Source organism: Lipotes vexillifer, unplaced genomic scaffold (genome assembly GCF_000442215.2).
Source record: "Lipotes vexillifer unplaced genomic scaffold, Lipotes_vexillifer_v1.1 scaffold402, whole genome shotgun sequence".
Lineage (NCBI taxonomy): Eukaryota > Metazoa > Chordata > Mammalia > Artiodactyla > Lipotidae > Lipotes > Lipotes vexillifer.
Window position 1 is genome coordinate 3,211,047 of NW_006798409.1, and position 20,756 is coordinate 3,231,802.

Sequence of the window (20,756 nt, forward strand, 5' to 3'; positions counted from 1 at the left end):
GGTGGTTCTGGGGTGGGGCATGGGATCCTGCATTTCTAGCAAGTCCCCAGGTGATCCCAATACATCCAAAGACCAAATTTTGAGTAGTGAGGGACTACAGGATGTGAATCAGGTACATATACAGTAAGATCCCCTGATGTCTTATTTTTACATCTTTCCCCTTTGCTATCTGGGGATGATGAACCTAAGCTCCATCCCTGAGCCTTTTCACATCATTTTATGTGGGATCATAAACAGGGCCTACTGTGTGACTTCTCTTATTCCTCCCCTTCTACCAGCCTTACTGTATTCCTTCCTGGGCGTAAATGGTATCAGTGTTCCTCAATCCAAGGGTCCGGAAGGGACCTTACCCTCTTCTCAGTTCATACTGACCCACTATGGTCCCTATTCTTTGTAACCGAGAACTGGTGATCCTCACATTTTCCCATGATGTTTTCTGAGACCATGACATCTTGAAGCATCTAAGGGCAAACCTGGAAAGTTCCCATCTGGCCAGATGGAGTTATGGTGTACTGTGGGAAGCAGAGGGTGCAAAGCTCTTAAGGAACCTGGAAAAACTAGGGATGCTTGTTTCCTTCAGGTAGAAGAGATGACCTCTCCATTCCTAGCTGGGCAGGGGGAGAGGCTGGTCCTTAGAGCCATAATTTAGCAAACTCCAAGAAGGCTACGTGAAGTGCTCTTCTAGTAGAACATTAGGGTTAATCACTCTGTTAAGCCTTTTCATTTTCTAAATTCCTGACTTCTTAGCCCTGTGTTATCCTGGATGGGAGGAGTCCCTCCTCATACCAGACTTTTGCTCATTTGTTCCTCCAGTGACACAATTTTAGGTCTTGTTACTGCGCCAGAATCTACTTCCCAACTGCCGCTGCCCTGTAGGCACACGTAGGATGTGGCTTCAGCCCTGCTCATCGCTTCCTGTCTTTTTACAATTTTTGGTCCACTTGATGCTTATCTTGTTTTTCAGTCCAGTTATTTCCTTTTGGTTTCTCTCTCTTTTTAAATGTATTGTTGCTATATGCAACGAGAAGAATTTTTGTGTCATCTGAGAGGAAGCCTGAGGGTCTGAAAGTGGGCTTCCGATATGCTGTTTTAAAGCAGATGAATAAATGGTCAGGGTACTTAAAAATCAGCCCTGGGATTAAGAAAGACTTGGGAGTGGCCTCCCTCATTGCTTTTACTGCAATATGCCATCCATTTACATCAAATGCCAGAACAGGAAGCAACCTAGGGAAAGCCTCTGCTTTGCTTCAGAGTTGTTGAGGACCCTGTTCTTTACCTACTGCCTTTAAAAAGAAAATGAGGTTCCGGGGAGAAACCTCTGTCAGCATGAGGAATCATTATGCTTCTCTCAGGGTACAAGAACACTGAATCTTGTTTCACTTTCTCTACTGATCTTAGGATATCACAGTGAAACTGGTGACCCGCGTATTCGAGAGCACCAGGCCGCCTTTTTTTTTGTTGTTGTTGCGGTACGCGGGCCTCTCACTGTTGTGGCCTCTCCCGTTGCGGAGCACAGGCTCCGGACGCGCAGGCTCAGCGGCCATGGCTCACGGGTCCAGCCGCTCCGCGGCATGTGGGATCCTCCCAGACCGGGGCACGAACCCGCGTCCCCTGCATCAGCAGGCGGATTCTCAACCACCGCGCCACCAGGGAAGCCCCAGGTCGCCTTTTTAGTGCTCCTCTGTCTTCAACTTGTTTCCTGTCCTTACTTTAAGAGTCCAGAAATACACTTATTATTGCACTGTATGAATTTATGTCATTTATCTTAAAGTCCTTTTTGCATGAAGGCCTAGTATAACCTAATAAAAACAGCCTCACCTCATCTTCCTACTTGGACTGGGCAGCGGTTGTATCAGCACACTTTGGCTCCTGGTACGGTGCTGGCTGGTTAATGTCGGCTGCTGACGTTATAAACATATACACAGCCCCTTCCTCAATCCGCCTCCCACCGCTCAAGCAAAGGAGGCCAGGCTCTGGCTTAAGCGGGCTACCGGGTTTACCCCCCAGGTCCCCAACCTACCTCACGGCCCGCCTTCTCCCTCCATCACGTTACTTCCACCCTCCACCCTGAGTGGCCTCCCCTGGTCCCCTCCCACTCACCTCCTCGGGCACGGCCTCTCTTCTCCCTCCATCACTTCCCTTCCCCACACCCCTCCCTCCAGTCCAGGCCTCCTATCTCCCTCCATACAAACGTCCCCTCCCCCGCCACCCCGCGGCCTTCTCCAGCCGGCGCGGCCTCTCCCCGGCGGCGCGGCCTCTTCCGGCCGGCGGGAGGGCGGGGCCCGCCGGCCGGCCGGCCATGCTCATCACGCTGTGCTACTTGTACCTGTGGGCGCGTTGGGGGCGCGGGCCCGCCGCGCTAGTGCGCACCACGGTGCAGCAACTGCGGGCCTCGCGCTGCTCCTTCACCTTCTGCCGCGCGGCTGCGCAGCCCCAGGGCGCCCGCGTGTGCCTGAGCCACGGCGGCCGCGTCTTCTGCGTCGGCGAGAGCCAGGTGGGCGGGCGAGCGCGGGCGCCCGGGGGCGCGGAAGGCGGGGCCGGGCGGGGCGGGGGCGCGGCCTCGGGGTCTGCCCGGTACCGGAAGCGACCCCGGGACCCCGCGCTCCGCCCTGGGCGGTGCAGCCCGGGGGCACCCTCTGCGCCGCCGGGAGGTAGCGAGCGTGGGGTCTGGGGAAAGGCAGGCTCCGGGGCTCCACTGCACGCGATGCCCATGGAAGCCTGGATGAGACCTAAACTGTGACAGGCGATCTGGTCTTCTCTCCACGGGGTGCCACGCGAGCGTATGGTCGCCTGGCTCTTGGCGGTGCGAAGTAGGCTTGTGCTTGTGTGCCTGTGCGGAGTCGATTAGCACCTGAGCAGTGCCCACCTAGAGCCCCTTTCCTGACATCCTCTCCCGCCTACCCTGTGGGCTGGAGTTTGGTTGAACCTGATTTCAGAGAAAGGCAGCAAATCCTCAGCTTTCTAAAGTCAGGTGTTCCCGAGGTGATAAAAACTGCCCTGTCCCCTGCTCCTGTCAGCTGCGTCATTTACCAGTCGGGCACCTACTGATTATCTCTGAATCTTTTTGGTTTTGGTTTGCACACAATCTTGTCTTTTGGCCCAATACGTAGCCTGGTGTCTATAAGGCTGTAAGTTCAACCGGCTCTGTCACCCACAGTGTGACCTGGGGCTGCCGTTTGATCTCTGCAAAACCTCAGCTCTCTTTCTGTGAATGGGAACAATAGTTCTTCCCACTCAGCTATCAGAAATGGGCTTCACAGTGCAGTTCTGTGCAAATTTCCATTGACTTCACCCACTTTGTCATTAACATTTAAAAGTGTTTTGCTTTTGATGGGTTTCTTATCCTTTCCTCTTCCTTCTGGAAAGTTGGATCACTCGTAGCATTAAAATGAGATTTCCTTTGTGTGTAAAACCATACACCATGCGGGAATTAAAATCTTATCTCAGGTTTGAATATTTTGTTGCGGTTATGCTTAGACATGGGATTATACTCTGCTGCTACAAATCAGAAAAATACCCATTCTGGGACTTCCCCGGTGACGCAGTGGTTAAGAATCTGCCTGACAATGCAGGGGACACAGGTTCGAGCCCCAGACCGGGAGGACCCCACATGCTGAGGGGGAACTAAGCCCGCGCGCCACAACTACTGAAGTCTGCGCGCCTAGAGCCCGTGCTCTGCAACAAGAGAAGCCACCGCAATGAGAAGCCCGCGCACTGCGACGAAGTGTAGCCCCCGCTCGCCGCAACTAGAAAAAGTCCGCAAAAGCCCGCGGGCAGCAACGAAGACCTAACGCGGCCAAAAATAAATAAATAAATTTATTAAAAAAAAATACCCATCCTTGTTGGTATCCTATATAACACAGAATATGATAAGTTCTAAGAGAGTGCATATGTAATATCGCCTAGGTGTTCATTCATTACATACAATGGACTCCTGAGGGAAGGAGGGCTTAATTCTTGTAAGGAACCCTGACTGAGAAAGATAATAAAATGAGGAAAAATTGAGGGGTGGATTTTTCTATAGTAATGGTTTCCAAACTGCATTCATTTACTTAAAAAATAACCTCTAGGGACTTTCCTGGTGGGGCAGTGGTTAAGAATCTGCCTGCCAATGAAGGGAACACGGGTTCGATCCCTGATCAGGGAAGATCCCACATGCCACGGAGCAGCTAAGCCCATGCGCCAACAACTACTGAGCCTGCGCTTTAGAGCCCGTGAGCCACAACTACCAAAGTCCCCACGCCTAGAGCCTGTGCTCCACAACAGGAGAGGCCACCCTGATGAGAAGCCCACACAGCTCAAGGAAGAGTAGCCCCCCGCTGGCTGCAACCAGAGAAAGCCCGCGCGCGCAACGAAGACCCAACGCAGCCAATCAATCGATCCATTTATTAAAAAACAAAACAAAACACCTCTAAGAGGTTTAGATTAGAGTAGAAATAATGAACATCCAAAAAATAATGAGATGCAAATGTCTTTAATTCTCTTGGGAGACAGTTTTACTTTTGCACATCTCCATGACTTTATTGGGCTTCTGTTAACTTTGATAACTTACTAATGCTCTTCAGCCCTTGCTGACTGCTCCAGCAGGGTGTAGGGACACCTGGGCCAAACTGGCTTTGGGCTTTCGGGGTTTTTGTAACTTGCTGTCCTCCTTAGAGCTTTGCCCAGAAATCACTGTCTCACAGAGATGTCCCTGCGTTTCCAGACTAGATGTGACCAGCCAGCTCTGTGTCCTCATAGACTTTAAATTGCACTTCATATTTCCAGTGTTTATTATTTTTTTATTGTGACATTTTTTTTTCATTTTTTAAATTGAAGTATAGTTGATTTACAATGTTGTGCAAATTTCTGCTGTGCAGCAGAGTGGTTCCGTTTTTTATATATATATATATATATATATATATATATTCTTTTCCATTATGTCCGGGTTTTATCCTTTTCTCCCTAGGAACTGGGTCTGTTTAGCTAAGCAGCTTGCCCTGTAATAGTTACTCAGTATTTCAACAAATGAAGTTGTGGTTGTTGAGTTTAAGCTCTGATGTTCGAGGCCTACAATTGGAAAGTTTGACTATTTGTGATTAGCTCCTGTTACTTAAGATTGCAGATATCGTGGGGCTGGTGATTTGGTTCAGTACATACCTATTGTTGGTCTACCTGGGCTGAAGTAACTTTACAGAACTGAATCTTATGCCTTTGTTGTCTCCATACCTTATATACTTAAAATCATATGCATAAGTACTGAAAGTGTATGTTTATATAATTGAAGGTCCCCCAAGAACTGGTAAGTATCACCAAAGAGAGTTTATACAAACCGGAAATTTTAAGCTTTTTGTTTAATATACACATTTTCTATGAGTAAAGTGGACAGTCTGTTTTTTGTTTTTAACTATTATATTGATAATTATGTTTACCCATAGGAGGAGTTTTTTTCTCCCTCATTTTCATTCATTAATTGGTTCAACAGATATTTAGTAAGCTTCTGCTTTGTGCCAGGTTGCTAGGCCTGGTGAAAATACTTTCTGATCTTCCCAGCAAGGGCAGATTTGAACTGATAAGCAACTATGGAGCTTGACCCAAATGCCTTTTTTTTTGCGGGGGCGGGGTGATGATAAGCCCCCACCCCCCCACCACGGGCAGCCTTAGATTTCAGCTTTTTCTGCTAAGGATGTGCCTTGTTTTTAGTGTAGATTAATGTACAGTCCTTTTAGAGAAATTTCAGGAGAAGAGCAGAGACTAATGGACACATCCAATCTGCTAAACAGTCTTTTTATTTATTTATTTATTTATTTATTTATTTTTAACATCTTTATTGGGGTATAATTGCTTTACAATGGTGTGTTAGTTTCTGCTTTATAACAGAGTGAATCAGTTATACATATACATATGTTCCCATATCTCTTCCCTCTTGGTCTCCCTCCCTCCCACCCTCCCTATCCCACCCCTCCAGGCAGCCACAAAGAACCGAAAAAATTAATTTATTTTTGATTGCGTTGGGTCTTTGTTGCTACGCGAGGGCTTTCTCTAGTTGTGGTGAGCGGGAGCTACTCTCAGTTGCTGTGCGCGGGCTTCTCATTGTGGTGGCTTCTCTTGTTGCGGAGCACGGGTTCTAGGTGCACGGGCTTCAGTAGTTGTGGCACGTGGGCTCAGTAGTTGTGGCTCGTGGGCTCTAGAGTGCAGGCTCAGTAGTTGTGGCGCACGGGTGTAGTTGCCCTGTGGCATGTGAGATCTTCAGGACCAGGGCTCGAACCCGTGTCCCCTGCATTGGCAGGCGGATTCTTAACCACTGCGCCACCAGGGAAGTCCCTGCTAACCAATCTTGATGCTGTAATGGCTGGAGGAAAAGGAGGAATAGCCCTTCGGGCATCTGTGAGTAACAGGCTTCTGCTGACCATCATGCACTTCTGAGCCACCTCATCTTTTTCTTTCTTTTTGGCCATGCTGAGCAGCATGTGGGATCAAACCCGTGCCCTCTGCAGTGGAAGCACGGAGCCTTAACCACTGGACCGCCAGGGAAGTCCCTGAGCTGCCTCATCTTTAAATGTGCTTCCAAGTTGTAATTTGGAAGGTTCCTACATGCTCTCAGCAGTAAGGAATGGTGGGAATAAGTTTCAGAATTAATTGCTTGATAAGAAATGTCTAGAGATGTTAAAACTGTCATGAAACATTGAGGGATGTTGCAACTGTTTAAACAGTCACAGTTAAACAAAAAAAATGCAGGGTTAATGTGGTCTATAGGAAAGCATCCAATGACCTTATTTATTTAGATGCCACCTGGAATTGCAGAGGTGGGGTTGTCCTGGATGTTGATGTAAATAGCAGTTGTGATTTGAAGTCATATTGAATCCTTCCTTTTTGTGTTTCTTTCCCTCTATCCAGTCCATTGATGACTTGAACAAATGGGCCCTGTTTCTGGTTTCTCCTTTTATACTTGAAGCAGAACACATAGCATTTGTGACAGAGAGCATTTGGGTGCAAGGTGACACTTTACAGAGACCATCGTCCTCTTCGGAAACTGTGAGTACCGTGTTTTTCATTTGTGTACCATAATCAAAACTAATTTGGTTTTTTTGAGTGCTCTTTCCTGGCCTTTGTGATTGATTCCCTTTCTTTTCTGATATTTTGGGTTAAATAAAAATATATTAGTAGGGAATTCCCAGTGGTTAGGATTCGGCACTCTCACTCTTTCACTGATGGGCCCAAGTTTACTCCCTGGTCAGGGAACTAAGATCCCGCAGGCTGTGTAGCACGGCCGGGGGAAAAAAAAATTTTTTTAAAAATTTTTTTGCCGTACGCGGGCCTCTCACTGTTGTGGCCTCTCCCGTTGCGGAGCACAGGCTCCGGACGCGCAGGCTCAGCGGCCGTGGCTCACGGGCCCAGCCGCTCCGCGGCACGCGGGATCCTCCCGGACCGGGGCACGAACGAGCGTCCCCTGCGTCAGCAGGCAGACTCTCAACCACCGCGCCACCAGGGAAGCCCAATATCTGCGTCTTTAAGGAAAAAACAGGAATTACGTGAAGAAGGAGGCCAAGGCTTCCAGTCAGAACAGCAGATGCAGAGGCACACAGCATTTGCACCTGGAGAACTGCACGCAGTTCAGTACGATTGGAGTCTAATTAACATGAGTTGGGGGATTGGCTCGGAAGAAGGCCAGAGGGGAAAGATGGGGCTGGAGTGTTAAGTGGGAAATTACCTTGATGCAGCGATAGCTTTCCAGAACATTACCAGGCAGGTTATCCGGCGGTCACAGAATAGAGAGGCGCACAGAAAAAGTTAAGATGCTAAAACTGCACAGTTTATTAAATCAATTCAAAATGTACAGCAAGAAACAGACAGTTCTGGGGTCCGGTAACACTTAGATGGGGTGGCCGAGGGATGGAAGGACTGCACCCCTGAATCCTGAGCTAGGCAGTGTTCACACATCCTGTCTCTCTCTGCTGCATCTGCCTTCTCCGCCGAGGGTGTGGTTACAAGGACCAGAGTTGAGGTTAAACAGGGGACTTGGCAGATGGAGGATGCCTGTGGCTGGCACACACTTGCTCTGTTAGAGAGATTTGGGACATGTACGCCTGGAAGAGCTGTGGCTTACTAGTGACCTGTTGAGAAGCTGTGCATTTTACCTGTATTTCTAGGCAGAATATAAATGGGACCCTAATGGGTGGCTGATTTAGGGATGACATAACTGTCAATCTGGAGGTGGCATGATTTGTGTCTTACTAATATTTAAGATTTACTTGGTCCATCCATGACTTTCTGCTTAGGAGGAATACTGTCTTTTGTCCTGTCCCTTTTATCTATGTTCAACACACGTACGTTCCTTTTGTCTCCCCTATCTTTAGCACGTCTTAAAAGTTATATATAGATCATATATCTATGATCTTCATGCTGTTTGTTGTTCTTGTTTTTTGTGTAGCAAAACTGAATGTTCTCTAATAGTATGGCAAATACACAGGATACACAGATTGTAAAAGTTTTCTTTGCACTAATTAGGAATTTGGACTTCATCCTATGGACAGTAGGCTAAAACTTTTTTCTTTTCTTTTTTAAAAAAATTATTATTCTTTTTTGGTTTTCTTTTCCCTTAAATTTTTTTTTTTTTTTAGCAGAATTAGCACATTTGTACGTTAGAAAGATCACAATTCAGGCAGATTGGAGACTGGGTTGGAGGGAAGCAAACCTGGAACAGATTGTACTCCATGTGGGAACGGAGACGAGCCTCACAGAGTATTGGTAATAGGAAGGGGAGACGGGGACAGATGTAGGAACTTTTTATGAGAAGATGAGGGATTTGGGGGTGGATGGTGGGTCATTCCTGGAGACAGGGAATATGGCAGGAGGGGCTGGTGGAGGGACCCCTGTAAAGAATGCAGTTTTACACATTGTTTTAGTCAGCTTTGGTGAAATAACAGGTGACCTCAGAATTTCAGTGGCTTCTAACAACAAATCTTTGTTTTTGCTCATGTCACATGTAGGCTGAGCAGGTTTGCTGCTGCTGTTTCAAGCTGCGACTTCCCTAGGCTCTGCTCCACACATCTTTGCCTTGCAGGGACCAGACCAAAAGAGCGTGTCCGTCTCACACAGAGTGGAGGAGTGAGAGAGCTGGCTGAAACTCAGTGTAGTAGATTTAAGATGGCTGCAAATTCCTTTCTCTTATTGAGAGGTGGAGTCTTATACCCCTCTCTTGAATCTAGGCTGACCTTGGTGATTTGTTTATCTAATAGCATGTGGTAGAAGAGACATTCTGGGGCCTCCAAGGCTAGATTATAAGAAACCTTGCAGCTTCCACCTGGGTTCTTGGAACCCAGCTCCCATGCTGTAAGGAAGCTCAAGCTGCCCTGTGGCAAGGTTCCCATGAAGAAGAACTGAGGCCCTCAGTGGACTGTCCTAGTTGAGTTCCCAGCTGGCAGGCGGCTCCAGCTTGCCAGCTGTATGAGGAAGCCACCTTGGAAGTGGATCGTCCAGGCCCAGTTGAACCATCCTAGCTGATGCCATGTGGAGCAGAGTTGAGCCGTCCTTGTTAAGCTCTGCCCAAATTGAGATTTGTGAGCAAAATAAATGATGAGTGTAAGCCACTAAATTTTGGGGTGGTTTGTTACCAGCAGTGGATAACCAGAACACTTGGTATGGCTGTTAAAACTTCTCCGCTTCCTCGGGTTACCAACATCAGTGGGGCAGGGATATAAAGTGAACAATTGGGGATGCTAGTGCAGTACACTGTAGACATTGGGTCTCAGGTGCTTATGGAGCATCTAAAGAACACACATGATAGGGACTTCCCTGGCAGTCCAGTGGTTAAGACTCTGTGCTTTCATTGCAGGGGGCATGGGTTCGATCCCTGGTCTGGGAACTAAGACCCTGTGAGCTGCGTGGCCAAAAAGAAAAAAGTTAAAAAAAAAAAAAAGAAGAACACAAATACAACAAGGGTATTTCTATTATTTTCTGATTAGCTCTCATTTATTCAGAAAATTAGAACACCTAGACCACCCTTTTTCTTGAGTTTCTGGTCAGTTACAGTTTTGCAGAACCACCTTAAGTCTCACCTGGGTCACTTTATTATTTCAGCTCTTGCTTGCTGTGGACTTGTCATATCCCTTACACTGTCACTTGATTTTCCAACACCCTTCTCTTAAGAGCACCATGGGGCATAGTATCTTTTTAAATAATAGAGTGAAAATGAATTTTGTAGTATTCCTGTATCCTTTCTGTTTTCAAACCCAAAAGGCATTGAGAATAACTGAAAGTAAGAAATAACCTTTTCCCCTTACTCCCCTGGTTTCAGATTCTTCACATCTCTGAGTGTCTAGCCCTCCTTCATTCAATTCATTACTAGATGTTTAAAAACCTAGCATGTAATTACACTGATTTGTAAGAGGAGAAACAGGAGCCAGAGAATTAGCAGTGTCGATGCTGCGACATTGGTCTTATTCAGGGTAACTGATTGTAACTTGTATTTATCTGGGTTCTCTCGAGAAACAGAATAGGGTGTGTGTGTGTGTGCGCATGCGTGCATGCATTATACATACATACATACATACATATGCATATATGTGTACATATATAGGGAGAGAGAGGGAGGAAGTGGCGGGGGAAAGAAACAGAAAGAAAGAGATTATTTTAAGGAATTGGCTCATGTGATTGTGGTGTCAAATCTGCAGGGCAGGCCGGAGGCTGGAAACTCAGGGGAGATAGATGTTGCAGCTTGAGTCTGAAGGCAGTCTAGAGGCAGAATTCCCTCTTCCCCTGGGAACCTCAGTCTTTTTCTTGTAAGGCCTTCAACTGATTAGACGAGGCTCACCCACATTACAGAGGATAATCTACTCAAAGCTGACTCATTTTAAATGTGAACCACATCTAAAAAATATCTTCACAGTCACCTCTGGACTGATGTTTGGCCAAATATCCAGGTACCGTGACCTAGCTGAGTTGGCACATAGATTAAGCATCACCTAACTGGTTGTTGAGATTTCCATTGCCCGATTAGCTGCAGAACTTCAGCTCCGCACCTGCTGCAGGCAGCCTTGGGAAGGGCAATTTGTTGTAGAGAGTTTAACCCCATTCCGTTGGTCCCTGGATCCCCTTCCTGGTGCACGTGTGTGTTGAGTTGAGTGGAGTGGACACATCAGTGTAGTCACTGCAGCCTCAAGTCCCAAGCTCGGGTTATGGAAGGGCTTTCTGCAGGCTGCACAGGAGAGGAGGACATCCCCTTGTTTAGGTATGACCAGGGCTTCTTTGCCTTTGATCTTGGGGAGTAAGCCTTTTGCTTGACTTCCCCTTTCTTCCTCTGTCCCTTTATCTCCAGCTGGAAGTGCATATGGGAAGTGGCCTGTTTGCTTTTAGCCACCGGGCAGATGGCAGACACCCTGGATGAGTCCCGGTGACACTGCTGCTTTGCTTTGATCGGGGCCGCAGCGCTGCTTGGAGGAGTTTGCATGGTCTGTGGTTCACGGACCACGTTCCTAGAAAAAGGAAATGCACTGAGGTGAGGAAACAGCCGGGCTAGTTGAGAAACTTGATCAGGGACGTGTGTATATATTGTTCTCTGGCTGCTTCCTGTCCTTCCCCCCTTGCTTTATCTCCTGCGTCTCTCCTGGGTGTGAGGATTTCATTGTTGGCTCCTTTTACAGGAAGTGCTTACTTTGAGGCACAGCTCCACGCCAGTGCCCGCTGCAGCAGGGTGCTACATCAACGTCTGAACAACTAAATTCTGGGCTGTATCTCCACCGGCTATTTGTCCTTATTCTCTGCCAGCGATAGTGCTGAGAACAAAGATGCTTTTAGCCTCATGCAGGAGGTTGCGTTGCTCCTTTTCATGTTTCCCATTCACCCTCATCTGAAAAGTCAGCTCTTGCCAAGGCGATACTTTATCTTCTCATCCTCCTGAGCTGACATCCTTCCTGCATTCTCAAAGCTGGGAATCAACTAAATATTTGTCTGAATTGTAGACTTCAGCTCTTCACCCTGGATCAAAGGTGTCCTATTTGAAATGCAGAGGCCTACGGAAGTGTTGGTCAGGCTGGCCCCTCCAGGTGAATCCTCCTCACTCTGGCTGGATGTCTGGGAGGAGGTGGGAGAAGCAGGTGGTAAAAGGGAGGGAAAGCTACATGTAGAGCTAACAACTGAGGTTTCCCTTTCTCCAAATAGGCTAGACTGATTAGTGCATTTCGACCTTTTGACCATAAAGGCTTGCATTTATTATTTTTCCCTCGAAGACACTGTTTCTCAACTTGAAAAATTATTGTTTGCCTAAGGAGAAAAGTTAAATTCAGTTTGAATTCTCTTTAAGGAGAAAAATGAAATACTAAGGCATAATGATTCTGTGGGGTAGTGTTGAACCTTGGAGGACTCCAGACTCTTTTCTTTTTCTTTTTAAAATTGAGATACAATTCACATACCATGAATTTCATCCTTTTAAAGTGTATAATTACAATTCAGTAGTTGTGCAGTCATCACCACCATCTAATTCTGGAACATTTTTATCACCCCCCCCCAAAAAAAATGTGTACCTATTTGCAGTCACTCTCCAGTGGTCCTGTCCCTGGGAGCCACTAATCTACTTTCCAACACTGTAGATTTGTATGATTTGAATATTTCATATAAATAGAATCATGTAATATATGACCTTTAGTTATTGGCTTCCTAAACTTAGTATAATGTATTCAAGATTCATCTACATTGTAACATATATCAATACTTCATTCCCTTTCATGGCTGAGTAATATCCCATTGTATGGATATATACATTTAATTTATCCATTTATCTGTTGATGGACATTTGGGGGTATTTCTACTCTTTGGCTATTATGAATAATGCTGCTATGAACACTTGTGTACATGTTTTGTGTGTAGATGTATATTTTTATTTCTCTTAGGTATATACCTAGGAGTGGAATTTCTGGGTCATTTGGAAACTCTGTTTAACTTTTTGAGGAACTGATGAACTCTTGCAAGGAGGGTGCACCCTTTTACATTTCTACCAGCGGTGTATTAGGGTTCTGATTTCTCAACATCCTCAATATTTGTTATTGTCCATCTTTTTTTTTTTTTTGACCACGCTTCATGGCATGTGAGATATTAGTTCCCTGACAGGGACTGAACCCGATTGGCAGTGAAAGCGTGGGGTCCTAACCACTGGACCACCAGGGAATTCCCTATTGTCCATCTTTTTGATTTTAGCCATCCTAGTTGAAGTATCTCATTGTAGTGATTTTTTTTTTTAATTTATTTTTGGCTGCGTTGGGTCTTCGTTGCTGTACGTGGGCTTTCTCTAGTTGCGACGAGTTGGGGCTACTCTTCGTTGCAGTGCATGGGCTTCTCATTGTGGTGGCTTCTCTTGTGGAGCTCGGGCTCTAGGCGTGGGGGCTTCAGTAGTTGTGGCACACAGGCTCAGTAGTTGTGGCTCACGGGCTCTAGAGCACAGGCTCACTAGTTGTGGTACACGGGCTTAATTGATCCACTGCATGTGGGATTTTCCCGGACCAGGCCTCGATTGGCAGGCGGATTCTTAACCATTGCGCCACCAGGGGAGTCCATCTCATTGTAGTTTTTTTTTTTTTTTGCGATATGTGGGCCTCTCACTGTCGTGGCCTTTCCCGTTGCCGGACGCGCAAGCTCAGCGGCCATGGCTCACGGACCCAGCCGCTCCGCGGCATGTGGGTTCCTCCCGGACCGGGGCACGAACCCGTATCCCCTGCATCGGCAGGCGGACTCTCAACCACTGCGCCACCAGGGAGGCCCTCATTGTAGTTTTGATTTGCATTTCTCTAATGATGAATGGTGTTGAGCATCTTTTCAAGTGCTATTGCCACTTGTATATTTTCTTTGGGGAAATGTCCAGTCAGATTCTTTGCCCATTTTTAAATTGGGTATTTGTCTTTTTATTGTTGAGTTGTGGGAATTCTTTATATATTGTGGATACAAATCTCTTATCAGATACATGATTTGCAAATATTTTCTCCCATTTTGTGGGTTGTCTTTGCACTTTCTTGAAAGTGTTCTTTGAAGCACAAATTTTTTTTTAATAAATTTATTTATTTAATTAATTTATTTTTGGCTGTTGGGTCTTTCTTGCTGCCCGCGGGCTTTCTCTAGTTGCAACGAGCGGGGGCTACTCTTTGTTGTGGTGCACAGTCTTCTCATTGCGGTGGCTTCTTTTATTGCGGAGCACGGGCTCTAGGCACATGGGCTTCAGTAGTTGTGGCTCTTGGGCTCTAGAGCGTAGGCTCAGTAGTTGTGGCGCATGGGCTTAGTTGCTCTGTGGCATGTGGGATCTTCCTGGACCAGGGCTCTAACCCGTGTCCCCTGCATTGGCAGGGGGGGTCTTTTTTTTTTTTTTTGCGGTGCGTGGGCCTCTCACTGCTGTGGCCTCTCCCGTTGCCGAGCACAGGCTCTGGACGCGCAGGCTTAGCGGCCATGGCTCACGGGCCCAGCCGCTCTGTGGCATGTGGGATCTTCCCGGACCGGGGCACGAACCCATGTCCCCTGCATCGGCAGGCGGACTCTCAACCACTGCGCCACCAGGGAAGCCCCTGGCAGGAGGATTCTTCACCACTGCACCACCAGGGAAGTCCCACTCAAAAATTTTGATGAAGTCCTATTTATTTATTTATTTACTTTGTTGCTTGTACTTTTGGTGTCTTATCTGAGAAACCAGTGCCTGATCCAAGGTCATGACGATTTACATCTATGTTTTCTTCGAAGAGTTTTGTAGTTTTTGTGCTTACATTGAGGATTTGATCCATTTTCAGTTAATTTTGTACCTGGTAATACATGGTATGAGATAGGGGTACATCTTCATTCTTCTGCATGTGGATATCCGGTTGTACCAGCATAGTTGTTGAAAAGATGATTCTTTCCCTCTGAGTTGTCTTGGGAACCTTGTCCAAAATTAATCGTCTACAAATGTATATGTTTATTTCTATACTCTCAGTTCTATTCCATTGATCTTTTTTTTTTTTTTTTTTTTTAACTTGCGTTATGCGGGCCTCTCACTGTTGTGGCCTCTCCCATTTGCGGAGCACAGGCTCCGGACGCGCAGGCTCAGTGGCCATGGCTCACGGGCCCAGCCGCTCCGCGGCATGTGGGATCTTCCCGAAACGGGGCACGAACCCGCGTCTCCAGCACCGGCAGGCGGACTCTCAAGCACTGGGCCACCAGGGAAGCCCTATTCCATTGATCTTGATGCCAGTTGTGCCCTGACTTTTATTTATTTATTTATTTATTTATTTATTTATTTATGGGCCCTGACTTTTAGCAGTTTTTTTTTTTTTTTTTTCCGGTACGCGGGCCTCTCACTGCTGTGGCCTCTCCCGTTGCGGAGCACAGGCTCCGGACGCGCAGACTCAGCGGCCATGGCTCATGGGCCCAGCCGCTCCGCGGCACGTGGGATCCTCCCGGACCGGGGCACGAACCCGTGTCCCCTGCATTGGCAGGCGGACTCTCAACCACTGTGCCACCAGGGAAGCCCGGCCCTGACTTTTAAATGCCAGGTTTCCTGGATAAGAAGTCACCTCAGGGCCAAAGTTCCTTGGCTTGTGGAAATTCCCCTTACCTCTGTAGGTGCGGGATTTACCCTGGCATTTGGCCCGGAAGTTCTTCATTATCTAGTCAGTTGTCCAGTGCTTTTGAAATGATGTTTTCTTTATTTATCCAGCATTTACTTATTTATTTATTTATTGCTGAGTCGGGTCTTAGTTGTGGCACTTGGGCTCTGTAGTTGTGGCACGGACTCAGTAGTTGCAGCGCGAGGGCTTAGTTGCCCCGTGACGTGTGGGATCTTGGTTCCCCGACCAGGGATTGATTCTGCTTCCCCTGCATTGGAAGGCAGATTCTTAACCACTGGACCACCAGGGAAGTCCACATCCAGCATTTTAAAATTGTTTTCAGCAAGAGTTAGTTCTAAAAACCTAACCTAACAATATAAAGAGTGGAATTCAAAAGTATATATCACTGATCATGAAATTGGGGGCAGGACATCCCTGAGAAGATTTTGGGAAGTAGGGAAATTATTCATGGCATCTTGGAAAAGGACTACTATATTCAATATTGCTTTTAAAGCCAGATTCTAATAATAGCAGTTTCCATTAATTGAACACTTTTTCTGTCCCAAGCTTTCTACTGGGGGCATTACATAAACTCTTTAATTTCATTAACATAGCAAACCTATACAATGATGGGTACTATCATTATTACTGTTTTATGAAATAAAGAAGCTGAGACTTGAGAGGTTCTGAGACGATTAGGAGAGTTTGACCCAGACCCAGATCTAGGGCTCCAGAGCCAGGCTCCCAACCCCAAGGGGCTCCCCTTCTTGTCCCAGTCTCAAATTTTTTCATAAACACTGGAAGGCTCAAAGCAGGGGCCCCCAACCCCTGGGCCACGGACCGGTACTGGTCCATTGCCTGTTAGGAACCAGGCCATACAGCAGGAGGTGAGCGAGCAGTGGATGGGCGAGTGAAGCCTCATCTGTATTTATAGCCGCTCCCTGCCGCTAGCATTACTGCCTGAGCTCCGCCTCCTGTCAGCATTATGGTGAGTTGTATAATTATCTCATTATATATTACAGTGTGATAATAATAGAAATAAAGTGCACAATAAATATAATGTGCTTCAGTCATCCCGAAACCATTCCCCCTACCCCGGTCCGTGGAAAAATTGTCTTCCACGAAACTGGTCCCAAAAAGTTTGGGGACCGCTGGCTTAAAGGACTGAGCTTTGTCTACTCTCATTTTCCCTGTCCCCCTTGTGGTGGAAATGTGAACTGCGACAGGCCGGAGCTCACTGGAGGCGGTTGCTGTCACGTTCAGGAATCAATGGGAAGCATGTTTAAACTTCTGATTCCTGGGCTGCAACTCCAGAGAGTCTGAAGCACCAGACAGAGAGTAGTGCCCAGAAACAGGAAGTTTTCATCTGCTCCCGGGGAGTTCTGTTGTAGTGGGTCTTGGACCCCACTTTGAGAAAAGCTGATCTAAGGGTGAATGAATATCCACGAATCATTGGATATTGTGGGCTTGTTCTCTCCTATTTCCTGTTAGTGAAGGGCAAGTTTATGTCTTTCCAGATGTAGGGAATGGCCCTTTCCCCTTTTAGTCCCTTGAAAAGCAGTTAAGACTTCAGTTACTTTTAAATGAGAGAGTACATCTATTGCTTTGTAAGCCCTGTTAAGTAGAAATGAGAATGTTTGAACCAGGACATCTTTGATGTTAAAATGTACTATCCAGTAATTCATTGTTTAACTGTAATATAGTGGTGGGAGCTGAAGGGAAAAGTAAAGTATCTGGTTATTTTAGAGAAGAAAAATCTCATCCTGTCTTTCTTCCTCCTCCCTCCCCCACTTCTTCTCAGACTGTGAAGTGGTCGGATTGTTGCTTGCCCTTAGCTTGCAGACCTGGGGATCCTTATCAGTTAATCGCCAAAGCAAGTGTGAATGACTTCAGCAAGCTGGGAGTGGCGTTCCTTGAAGATAGACTCCAGGTGGCTAATGGACTGATACCCCAAAAGATCGTTTGTAAGTCATCTTAGGAAATGTTTTCATCATAGCAGGATGCCGTCAGTTATGAACTTAAGGACTGTTGTTTGGTATGACTTAAGGGCAATGCTTATTTGCAGCTTAATTCAGCCAGCAGTTTGGATAGAACCATAATAGTATAACATTCATACATGTGTCAATTATTTTTTTTGAGGTGCTTATCCCTGACTATATCATTAGTGCTTTTCAAATTCTTAAACAAGGATTTCCCATAATTGCATTGTTCATGAAATGGCATGCAAATTTAGAACCCATATAATATTTATTTCACACACTCTAATACAGTATAACTGGTTTCTAGACCATAGTTCAACTGAATGGAAGGCATAGCCAGTGTTACTATGAAGTTCTAAATCTAACAGTTTTTTTAACTTAAAACATATATATTACATCATTTTGGGACACATCTTTTTTCAGGAAACACGCAAAATTTTCTTCCTTAATTAGGCTTAAAAGTAGCTTTCCATGTCCATGTAAGTCTTTTTTATGTATATATATATATATATATATACACATGTATACTTTTAATTAAATAATTAATTAATCAATTAATTTCACTCCCGGTGGCGTTGGGTCTTCGTTGCTGTGCACGGGCTTTCTCCAGTTGCGGAGAGCAGGGGCCACTCCCCACTGCGGTGCACGGGCCCCTCACTGTGGTGGTCCCCCCACCATTGCGGAGCACGGGGTTCAGGCACGTGGGCCCCAGCGGTTGTGGCACGCAGGCTCAGTAGTTGTGGCTCGTGGGCTCTAGAGCGCAGGCTCAGTAGTTGTGGCTCATGGGCTTAGTTGCTCCGTGGCATGTGGGATCCTCCCGGACCAGGGCTTGAACCCGTGTCCCCTGCACTGACAGGTGGACTCCCAACCACTGCACCCCCAGGGAAGCCGATGTACACATATACTTTTAAAATTTTATTTTATTGAAGTATAATTGACTTACAAGGAAGTTTTCATTTGTATCTTGAGCCAATGAGTGTCACCAGCTCTGGAAATTTGCGAAAATCACTTCATTTCCCCATTGGCCACGTGCATGTGCCTAATACCATGCCAGATGTTTAGCAAGTGCTCAGTTAATGTTTTTTGAATCAGTGATTGTAAACTTATATTCCAGACCTGGGTCAAGATACTGGCAAGATCCTTCTCCCCGGTTGATCCAATGAAGTGTCCTGAGAGTGGCTTTTTCCTGGGGCATGCGTGGATAGACTCTAGCTATGTGCCTTGTTTTCAAGTTTCATTATCATATAGGAGATTGATAGCCACAAAATTGAATCTGTAAGCAAGTGGACAAAATCACCTCTCCGAATCTCCCTTTCTTCACCAGACAATAAGGGGGTCTGAGGTTTTCTGGTCTGTACGGGAAAGGTGTGGAAACATGCGATTTTACTCGGGATTGTCAGGGTCACCCTCCTAGCAGGTGGGAGCAGTCACGTGGTTCCCAAGGAGGCCTCAGAGTTGGGTGGCGGGGAATGAGGGCTGCCCTGGAATGTAGGTCATGCAGCGCAGAGAGCGCCCTGAGGTTCTGAGCTTAGCTGCATGACAAACCAGAGGGTTGATGGATTGTCTTCTCTGTTCTCTTTAGCTGTCCACTTGCACGACTCTGCTCTGAAGGAACTTAAGGATCAGGCCTCAGACACGCCAGCGCAGCTCCTACAGCCCCAGCCTGAATCTTCTGTTGAGAGCAAGCCTGAGCTGGAGGCTATGGAGCATGTTGGCAGAAAGGACCGCCAGGTTCTGGGTTCCACACCCACGCAGGGGCAAGGCGATACCCTTGGGGGCGAGCCTGCCGGGGAGAGCGACAGAGGCGTGGGCTCCGTCGAGCACTGTCACCTCCATCTTTCTAGCTGCCACGAGTGTTTGGAGCTTGAGAACAGCACCATCGAATCCGTCAAGTTTGCCTCTGCAGAGAACATTCCAGATCTTCCCTACGACTACAGCAGTGGTTTGGAGGGTATCGCGTATGACCTCTGCCCCAAGAGAAAACAGAGGAGGGTCAACCTCACGGGAAAAGCACCTAACATCCTTCTCTACGTGGGGTCCGACTCCCAGGACGCCCTGGGCCGGCTCCAGCAGGTCCGGTCAGCTCTGGCCGACTGCGTGGACACCAGCTGTTACACTCTCTACCACCTGCCGCTGGAAAGTGCTCTCAGGGACCCATGGCCAGACAACTGCCTGTTGGTGGTCATTGCCACAAGGGAGTCCGTCCCTGAGGACCTGTCCCGGAGGTTCATGGCCTATCTTGCTCAGGGAGGGAAGGTACTGGGCCTGTCATCGCCCTTCACGCTTGCTGGCTTCCAGGTGACCAGGAAGGCCGCACTGCAGGACACAGTCCAGAGCTTGGTTTTCTGCAAGGCGGACTGGAGCCAGGTGAGGCTCAGCGTCCTGAGCAGCGGCTGCATTTACGAGGGGGGCCCCGGGGAGCCGCTCAGCCTGGGCAAGCTCCAGGGCCACCTGGACAACAAGGACGAGGACAGGCTGATTGTGCAAGTGCCTTTCGGAACACGTGGCGGAGAAGCTGTTCTTTGTCAGGTACGCAGGCCGGCATCCATGTCACAATCTTTGGGTCTCTTTGATTGGATACGATCTCGAGGGACGTACTTTGAAAGGTTGCAGAGTCTGTGTGCTGGTGGGGGGACTTCTGACTTTTGGCTGGGAATTTCTGCTGATGGTGAGTAGCAGGCTTTCCTGTGGACATCCTGTTTCACCAAAATACTTGTGAGGGAGGAACGAGGCAGAAGGTATTATGGCTAATTAAAGATTGCTGGTTAACCAAGAATTAGCCAAAACTTGTTTCTTGTCTTGATCTATACACTGGTAATACTCTTTCTAAAATCCATCAGTCCCCACTCTCTTGCCTCAAAGCACACTTTAGTTAATATAATCGAACTGTTATTTAATGAAGGGAATTGAGTGCCTTGGGGTGGTAATTCCAAACAGTAGTAACTATCACATTAAAATATTGTCAGGGGTTTGTGTGAATGCTCACCAACTGCTGGGACAGTGAGTGTTGAAAACACCTTCAGATCCTCAATTCCTTTACGATTTGTCAGTCTTAAAATCTACTTGCTGAGAACAGTTTCAAATAAGAGAATATTGAAGTGATTTAGATTTATAGCAAATTAATACGTAGGTAAGAAAAAATGGAAACAGAGATAAAAGGAAAATTTTACTTCCCTTCCCGTGCTAAGGGGGCTCCTTTGGTTCATCTGCTGTTTCTCTCCCCCCCCACCCGCCCCCGCCC

General features: G+C 47.0%; 1 protein-coding gene across 1 annotated transcript in view; it reads left to right on the forward strand.

The window, feature by feature from the left end:
- Nucleotides 1–2,299: 2,299 nt before the first annotated feature.
- HLCS (holocarboxylase synthetase) overlaps nt 2,300–20,756 on the forward strand; it is a 194,478-nt gene continuing 176,021 nt past the window's right edge. The window contains exons 1-3 of the mRNA XM_007470506.1: nt 2,300–2,651; nt 17,372–17,500; nt 19,098–20,044. Of these exons, the coding sequence (XP_007470568.1) occupies nt 2,300–2,651; nt 17,372–17,500; nt 19,098–20,044 (1,428 nt within the window). The remainder of the gene's footprint in view (nt 2,652–17,371; nt 17,501–19,097; nt 20,045–20,756) is intronic.